Below are 9,446 nucleotides of genomic sequence, written 5' to 3' on the forward strand. Positions count from 1 at the left end.
ATAAATAGCACAGTGAAATCTTGTAGATTTCACTGCTCCATTTTTGTAGGCCTCCTAATGCTGGAATGCCCCCCTTGCATACATTATGCCTGATGCAGGCATAATGTGGCACCAGAGGTTTGCAAAGTGGCACAATGCATTAATTTTGCCACATTGTTAATATGGCTTGACGAAAATTGCCTCCTTGAGCCACAGTAGCGTAAACAAAATAAGTGACACCAATGTGTCACAAGGAGGCGCTAGGTCCTTGCAAATCTGCCCTAATTCTGCCACAATGCACCAGGATAGTAAGGTGAAACCGAGGACTGGAACACAATTGGGAAGACTTTGTGCCGTGTGTTGGAGAGTGTCCTGGGATGAACAGCTCTAAAGACAGGACCTCACAGAACCTACATGAGTGCTGTATAATTGAATCCTGACATAATTTGTCATTGGGCAGCAGTCAGCATTCGGCCCTTCAGCATCTCACTTAAGAAACAGGTCATGTGTCTAAACCTCCCCACCCCATCCCTCACCAACCCCCAGCAGTACGCTATATATCCTCATTGCTAATGGTAGCTTATGGAGCATTGAGGGTTACTAGGGCCCAGGTCCTGCTCTGTTATAGAAACCTGCATATGCATATGCATATGAAAACTAATGCTAATTTTCTCGTCTTCCTTCCAAGACTTATCTCTGCAAGATCATCTTCACTTACAGGTGTGAATACAACATGTGCACCGGAGAATTGGAGAGTTTTTCTTCTTTGTCCTTTTAGCTTTAATGGTGGCAGAAAACAATAACTTTTTAAAGTGAAACAATGGTGATGCAGCACACATCACATTTGTTAGCTTTACCTTTCAAACAGTTAATGCATGTTTCTAGGCACTAAGCATATACGCACAGTCTCTAATGTTAAATGTCATGTTAACGTGCAATCAGGTCGGTTGCATGTATCACGCATTATTAGCATACAAAGACCTTGCCAAACGACCCCACTTTTGAAAATATTCTCACAGTGAATTTGGCTTGTCAAGCATTTTGTAGGCAAGGGCTTTTGAAGCAATATGAGTTGGCAGCATTGATTTTCTAATGTAACATGTACGACTTACCTTCATTTTATATTTTGTAATTCCTATTAGTAGTCAATTTAGAGAAATTCATTTCAGAGATTCTAAGGCCATTCAGAATCCATTGGGCCCCAATTAAAGACTATCACTTCTGGTTTCCTGTGACCCCCCCCCCCTCGTAATGTACAAAATGAAAATTAAAACTAGCTACCACTTTTAGCATCTGACTCTCAAGGCAACAAGGCAGAGCAGTCCAAGGCTTACTCGGGTAGGTGCTGTCAACTAGAGACTGAGAACTGAAAAACTCAAAAATGACATTGAATACACCAATATCCAATCAGTTAAGTTGTTGTTTTAAAAAAAGGAAAATGCCTTTATACACACAAAGTTAAATAATACGCACAAAATTATGAATATACACAAAACGGCAAAGTGGAAATACCAGTGGTGACATCCTCTAAAAGGCTTTGATAACTACAGGGGAAACGGGGAAGGAAAAGCTTACAAAGGTGAAATAACCCACTGAGGTGCTGATTTCGAGTTGTATAGTGTTGGCAGGGTGGAAACTGCACACCCATAAATAGCTGGTATTGTGCAGTAGTAGCCCACCAAGGCTATGAATTATGAGTTAAACCCCACAGAACGGGGAATAACTGTGTATAACCAGATTTGCTGTCTGGAATGTTAAATGGAAGGCTCAGTTCATTATGATTTAACTCACACATTTACCACCTTTCTGAGAATATGTGTGGGGGCTAGTGCATAGTAGGGCTGTAGGAAGCAGGTGGGATGGGTAGAAAAATGAAGGGGAGAATGTTGCTTGTCGTAGGAGGGGGTCAGGATTGGACTGGAGGCCGAGGCTAGGCAGCTGTTGCAATCCAAGAGTAATGTGATTTTAGCAGCATGATTTTGTGTCAGGTATAACCAGTTCCTGTGTTCCCTACTGAGACATTAGGATGAGGAAGCACTGGGCCAGTCTTGATTCAGTGGCATGATATTACATCCAGAGATACTACTTGCCCATCTCATTATCAGGGCCGAAATGCCACCTGAATCATTTACGCATTAAAATGTCCTAATCCCTAAAACACACAATACCCCCAAATGTGCCTATGAAACGTGGTATGAATTTCTAACAAATGCAACATTCTACAGAAGAATATAAGTCCTAAATCTGATGGTGGGATCAAATATACGTACTTTTTTGACTTTGCAATTAACAAGTTATTCTTATGGGTTTTGACATACAGGCAATAGTACACAATACAAAATAGTGATATTTTGATATTTTCCTTTAAAGTCTAAATCCTACACTCAACAATGTTTCTTAGCTACCACAGAGGACCTACAAATTCAACATATGCATGTACTATAGGGGTTGGATTGCAGAAAGTGTAATTTGGGGTGCATTGGCACCTGCTTCTTCTGCCCGTGGGGACTTTGCTATTATACAGGGAACACTTCACGTTTTGGCCCATGCCTTCTTACAGACTCACTTGCAGAGGCAAATAGGAAGCCAGGAGGAATAATTCACTATGTACCATATAAAGGTGGTGCAGATTTATGGTGTGTCCCTTTGGAGAAGGTCACTGGCAACCAATATGCAGATTTTATCATTAGAAAGTTCAATGACCTCCATTCCTTATTATCAGTTATACAATGGAGTGATTGACTACTGTGCCAATACCTATGTCTGAACTTGCATTGACTAACCCCATTGATGAAGCCAATTTCCTGGCTCTACTAGGTCTTATTGAGTCTGAATCTCCTTTGTACGTTCTGCCAACTGGAATTTAAAAAATAGTTAGCTCTGTCTTAATCTCTTGTCAAGGCTCTAGCAGGTAACTTGCAGAGTGACTGGTTAGAGACCTAGCTGGGTGAGACTGGATACTAGGTTTGTGTGTGGTCTCTGAAGGGAATACAAACAAGAGAGTACCAGATGGCTGGAATCGAAGCAGGCCAGAAGCAGAGAACTGAAACATATTGGAACAGGATGTTAATAAGGCACTGGATGTCTGCAAGGAAAACACGTATACACAACAGGAATATTAGAAGGGAACCAATAGACAAACTATCATAAGCAATATTTTCTCTCCTCTTTGGAAATGATCTCTCCGTGAGATGAGAAGCTTTTATACAAAGCAAGGAGCAGATTAATCTCACGAAGATTAGGTAGACACCCAGCAGCTCCTATGGAGAGGGTGTGCTTGGTGGCCAAAGACACAAGCCTTGGAATCCAACTGGCACCCTTGGAAGCAATGAAGTTCCAGAGGACAATACAAGACAGACCAACAGGGAACAGAACCAGGAGCACCAAAAAATAAACTCAACTCAGGCAAAGGCAGGACTGGAATCAGGGTCAGTAACTAAACTGAAATTTTGAGAACAAGGATAAATTCTGCACGCAAACAAGGCAAGAAGAAAATCTTCAGACAAACAGGAACACAGATTACAAGTAAGGGAGTCTGGCTATAACAGGGCAGATCAAGGAGAGTGCAGACAGGAGACAATGAACTATGGATAACACAGGAAAAAAGATGCAGGAAAACTAGGGACAAGAATAGATACTACAAATAGCCAAAAGAGGACAGTAGGTTCAGAGAAAAAGGGAAAGATAATTAAAGGACAAGCCTGTAATGACAGCTGCAGGGACACCAAACACAAGGAGACTCAACAGATGTCAGATGCAAGCTGCCACACTCTGCGCTCACAGGGCTGAAAAAGCTGAAAGCTTAAATTGAGGGACACAGGTGCAGGGAGAGAGCACAGTGCAAGGAATTAACCAGGTGCAGGGAGGAAATGAACCAACAATGAAGGGAAGGTTTAACTGAGGCTTGTAGGAAGGGATCCCATTGAACCAGGAAACACAAGACAGGGAAAAGGAAAACCTGGAATGGAGTGTGGCTCTGAGCGAACATGAGACAGGTCCAGAACTCAGATATAAAGGGTTCAAAATAACGGTAGCATCCAGGAACAAATCTAGCAAATAAGAAGTCCCCACCAAGACATAATCTAGGAAGGGTCTGAAGACAGAGGGAACTACAAGGACCATGATGCATGAGTACAATAGAGTGGAATTTGGAACTCAAATACAAAGTGTATCTGACAAAGGAAGGTGTAAGAGTACCTACCATCATTGGTGAAAATGGGGTTTCTGGTTGTCAGAGGTATGCACCCTGTCCAAACAGGAACCACAATCCTAATCTTGGCACAGAGGCAGTGTATTTGTGCAACACTCAAAAAAGGTAAGACAATGAAAACACCACACAAAAAGACGCACACTTTAGGAAAATAGAGCTTAAATTAATGAACATAACAAGACCAAAACAACCCCAAATCTAATCAGTAGCGATAACTAGAAGCTGAGATATGATTTTGTTAAAGAATATCTGCAAATATAGTGCTTAGAACCATAAAGCACAATCCAGGGCTATGTTGTTGCACTTGACTGGGTGAAGTCTGAGAAGTCAGGCCAATCACGATGGAGTTTGGGTGAGATACATGGACACTCTTGGCCCACAGAAATCAGCACCTTGGTTTGATGTTGCATTGGCATTGAGAGGATATGAGGAGCAGTGCAAGGAGCAGCTGAGCTGATGCGTTGTTGTCAATCCTGGCAATGTAAGTGATGTGTTGGTTCTGAACTGTGCATTTGGGGATGCTTCACTGCCGAACCCCTTAGGCGTCGTCAGTGAGCTGTGCAGCCAGCGATGCAATGTCTCCTGAAGCGACAATGCATCAGCGTCAAACAAGAGGCATTGGTTCTGACCAGCACAATGAAAGCGATGTGTGGAGTTTGGTAGTTGCAGCCCTATTTAACAACTTCCAAGGTCCCAGGACTCAATTGGCACCACATGGCAAGGCAACACCGGGAGCAAGCAAAGTCCAGGTTCTGTTGCAGGTTGTTTGGAAGTCTTTTGTGTCCCTGAGACTTCAGAAGAACAGGAAGCAAGGCAGCAAGCCCTTGGAGTCACTCTGGGTTCAAGTGAGATGGGTCCAGGCCTTCCTCAGCAGAGCAGAAGGCAGCAAGAAGCAGGGCAGCACAACAGAAAAGCAGTTCTTCTAGAGCAGCAGTTGAGAGCGGCAGCCCTTGTAGAATCACAGCAGTCCTTCCTGGCATATTTCTTCAAAGGTCCAGAAGTGTACTAATTTGGTAAGATCAGATGGCCAATTCTTACACCCAGTTGTGCCTTTGAAGTGGGGGTGACTTCAAAGAGAGGTTGTTGATGCGCACAGAGGTCCTCCCTTCCTGCCCTGGCTCCAGACTCACTACAGGGGTTTAAGCAGTCCTTTGTGTGGGAAAAGGACAAGGCCTATTCATGTGTAAGAGTCAGCCTTCCATCAAATCTTGGCCAGAATGGCCCATCAACATTCAGATGGCCACTCAGTCACACCTACCCTCCCTTTCTATGAGGCTATCTAGAGTGAATGTAGGAATCCAGCTGCACCCCAGGCCAGATATGTATTGGAGACAGGCTCCAGGCACACAGGGCTAAGAGAAGGAATGCAACAACTTCCTAAAAGTGGCATTTTAAAAATTGTATAAGTAAATCTGACTTTACCATTTAAAGAGCATTTATCATTACAATTACTACTTAAGAGGGTTGCACAGTCAGTGATGTAGGCACACTAGTAGCATTTAATTTACAATCCATGGGCAAATATAGTGTACTTTACAAGGGACCTATGAGTAAATTCAATAGTTCGAATGTGGATATACCAATGTTACCATGTTTTAGGCAAATGAGCACATGCACTTTAGGACTGATAAAGTGGTAAAGTGCCCAGAGTCCTATGGCCAACAAAAACAGATTAGTAATAGAAACACAAAGCAGGAAAATTTGGGAGGAATACCACCCTAAGGCTGACAGGTTTAACAATCATATTTAGTTATAAAGGCAGGAGTCCCCGGGCCCCAGTGAGTACCTCATAGTGGCAAGATGGCAGAATCCTGCCATCCCTGTTTTCGTGAAATTGCAGAACACTTCTGTGTAAGGTGGTGTCATTCCCCTAGCCTGAAACATGCTAGAGTTGTTTATAGGCTGGCTCTGGTGGCTTAGTGGACTAATGCATTCACTGTAGGGGCCAATTTTTTACCTCACGGTCGCAAGTTCAAATCTCGGCGGGTCCACTCAGCCTTTCATCCTTCTGAATTCAATAGAATGTGTACCATTGAGTGGAGTATAAAAAAACATCTGTTATTCAGTGCCACGATACCCTTACAGGTCAAAGTGTGCTTTACAAATACACATGCTATGTTATGTTCTGTTGCTAAAACACCCAACTTGGATGGCTCTGAGGCAGCAAATTTTCACCCAAATACACTTCTGCCTATATGTATGAAGATTCTTGAAAAACATATTAATGTGATTTGCTATTTGTTAATCGCGTACACCCATGTACGAAAGTGTGCTTTACACGTTCTGCGATTCCCAGTGAGTCTCAAACAGACCTGCCTCATTAACATTCATGAGGTAGGTCTCACTTTGAGACCCACTGGGAATCACAAAAATCACAGGGATTGTGGCTTGCTGGGGTCAGCAGAGCACTATATCTGTGATAGCTTTTCAATAGAGCAATATATTTTTAAATGAACGTTTTCTTTTCATTTTTTACGAACAGGCATTGGTCCCTAGGACAAAATTGTTTTTACAAACTTTCTCAGAGGGGGTGAATGCTTGAAGCAGGTGGTAAAATGCAAATGTTTTTGCAACTGCATTTTGGTCGCAATACCTTCACACATACCACTGCTCTTCGGTATTAGAAAGGGACGCTCTAAACATGCCCCTTCCTAACTCAGACTCGCAAACCCTATTTTCAATTCCGCATTAGGTTACTGAATCGCAGTTAGGGCCTTGTCCATTAAAAGATGCTTTTTTGTGGTTGCAAACAGCCTGATTCTGTAAATAAATAGGATGCAATTCTTAGTATCCTCTTTTGATTTTTGGATACCTCATTTTACAATATGAGTTTCTGACTCACTGTAGCCAACTGTTTCTTGTGTCTGTTGTACCCACAATTTCGAAGTACCCTACACAGTCTTTATTATGGAAGTTGTAACATGAGTACATCCAAAAAAGGTTTTTACATGTATTTGTCTTTAGAATGCTTGAAGACTTGTCACCAGAAAAAAAAAACAAAAAAAACAATCTTTGTGATGTAAGTGGTATTTGTATTTTTGTCTGCTACATTCGTTAATGTTGTTTTTGTACATAGTTCTATTCAGAAAGTGAAATAAAATGTGATTCTGTTTATTTTTAGGTTGTAAAATGAAACCATGGACTTCATGGACAGAATGTACCAAACTGTGTGGGGGTGGCATTCAGGAGCGCTTCATGACCGTGAAGAAAAAGTTCAAAAGTTCTCAATTTACAAGTTGCAAGGACAAGAAAGAAATCAGGGCTTGCCATGTTCACCCCTGCTAATAATTCCACCACCGTGACCCGGTGTACTCTTTAATGAAAAATCTGAATTGATGTTTTTTTTTTTTTTATTATTATAGATTGTACACAAGGGCCAACACTTTTGCAGTGTGTTTGGCTTGCTAGTCTTGCAGGTGCAAGAACTATATTTTATACACTTGTTCACAAATAAAATATACAACTTGCTGTGATTAACTGTCTGGGGATGTAATGGTCCTCAAACAACTTTGAACTGTACCAGCGTTTTTACAGAGTAAACCATGGTTAGGTCTAAAATTATGTGCACTTGTGGAAGTTATTATTATGAGAAAGATCATGAAATGCATGCAAAAAATAAAAGATTCATCAGATTTTACATGGGATATGGCCTATAGTAACTCCAATTTGCAAGCAGTATATGTAGCAAACCATGGTTAGAAATAAGGCATTGAAGGTGAAATTTCATAACCCTAAAAATATCTATTAGGCAATATTAACATAGTCATACAAACTAAAATGTTCTTATGTAAACAAACTTCTTGTAGTATGATGCTGTGCCCTGAGCCTTGGTGAAATTTTGGATTGACACTAGAGTGCAAAAATCTACATATTTCCAATGTAGAACAAGAGCTGGCTGTGTTATCTGCCAGACTTCAATGAAGTGGCAAATACTGCAACAGTACTTACATCAAAAGGGGACATTTTCTCCAAGAGTTTCTACTGAAAAGGGGGATGCACAAGGCCACCCCAGTTTGCGCAATAGGTTTTGTCACATGTCGAAATGTATATATTATAAATACTGGAACACATTGCTTAGTGCATTTTCATCTTATATCCTGAGTTTAGAAATATGGAACAAAATACACAAAGAGAACATGAATAAAGGAAATCTACTTCTATTTATTTCTTGTTAAGAGATTACTGTTCAACTCAGGGGGGAAGGTGATCAAGTATTAATTGTCTTAAAAATCTTTGCACACATTTGGGCTGTCAGAAATTAGTCAGGGTATGTCTGTATGTGTGATGTCAATAATAGATTACTGTGCTGTGACTCTTAATTATCTGTAATACTTTGCAAAAAAACAGCATATGCACAAAACAGTCTAATGTCATTTATTCCTATAAGATGTGTTGACCTTTCAGTTCATGCTTCTTCGAATGTTTGAATAATCACTGTGTCAGGCGCGGCCCGTCCTTTAGGGCAGAGGGGCCACCCCCCACCTTTTGCCCCTCATGAACAGTGTTTGTCAGGCTGAAGAAAGGTCAGCCTGACAGACACTCTTCATGCTCAGGTCAGGCAGCCAGGAGCAGACAATGGCGATTTGCGCAGACTCCTGGCTGCCTGAGCTGAACTTTGCTGGGCTGAGGAGGTCACAGCTCCTATGGGCGTGACCTCCTCGGCTCAGCAAAGGTGCCTCAAGGTCCTCCCCTGGGTGATGAGGGAAGCGTCACCCATTGACTTCGACCTGGGTGCTTCAGGTTTAAACCCTGAAGCACCCAGGGCGAGTGTCAATCAGTGACACTTCGTTACAGAGTGGGGTGGGGTCAGCAGTCTCACTGACCCCATCCCACTCTGTGACGAGGCTGGGACTGCTGCCTTCCCTCATTGATGTGCGTACGTGCATGTGTGTGTGAAAGAATGAGTGTGTGTGTGTGTGTGCTTCCCACCCGCCCCCCTCCCTCCTAAAGCTGCAGGCCGCCACTGCACTGTGTTCTCTTTTATGAAAGCGTGCACCAATGTCATATTTGAGAGTTCATCTACATATAATAATACATGTCAGGGCACTATGAATTACTAATTGATTCAGTTAGCTTTGTATAAACAGGTTTAACATAGATCACTGTACACTTCAATTCTAAAATGTGAATGCAAAGCTTAACATTATTTATCAAGAGAACGCACTGGCCACATTTAGGGCTAGATGTATCATGCATTTTTATGGTCGCAAACGGCCCAATCGGGCCATTTGTGACTGCAAAAATGTATTTTGGTATG

The 9,446-nt window shown here is 42.0% G+C and overlaps 1 protein-coding gene across 2 annotated transcripts in view; it reads left to right on the forward strand.

Moving 5' to 3' along the window:
* SPON1 (spondin 1) overlaps positions 1–8,353 on the forward strand; it is a 1,167,370-nt gene extending 1,159,017 nt beyond the window's left edge. For both annotated transcript variants that reach the window (XM_069223539.1, XM_069223538.1), the window contains exon 16: positions 7,311–8,353. In XM_069223539.1, the coding sequence (XP_069079640.1) occupies positions 7,311–7,474 (164 nt within the window). In that variant the 3' untranslated portion in view covers positions 7,475–8,353. The remainder of the gene's footprint in view (positions 1–7,310) is intronic.
* Positions 8,354–9,446: the final 1,093 nt, after the last annotated feature.

This window comes from Pleurodeles waltl, chromosome 3_1, assembly GCF_031143425.1.
Source record: "Pleurodeles waltl isolate 20211129_DDA chromosome 3_1, aPleWal1.hap1.20221129, whole genome shotgun sequence".
In the NCBI taxonomy this organism is placed as follows: domain Eukaryota; kingdom Metazoa; phylum Chordata; class Amphibia; order Caudata; family Salamandridae; genus Pleurodeles; species Pleurodeles waltl.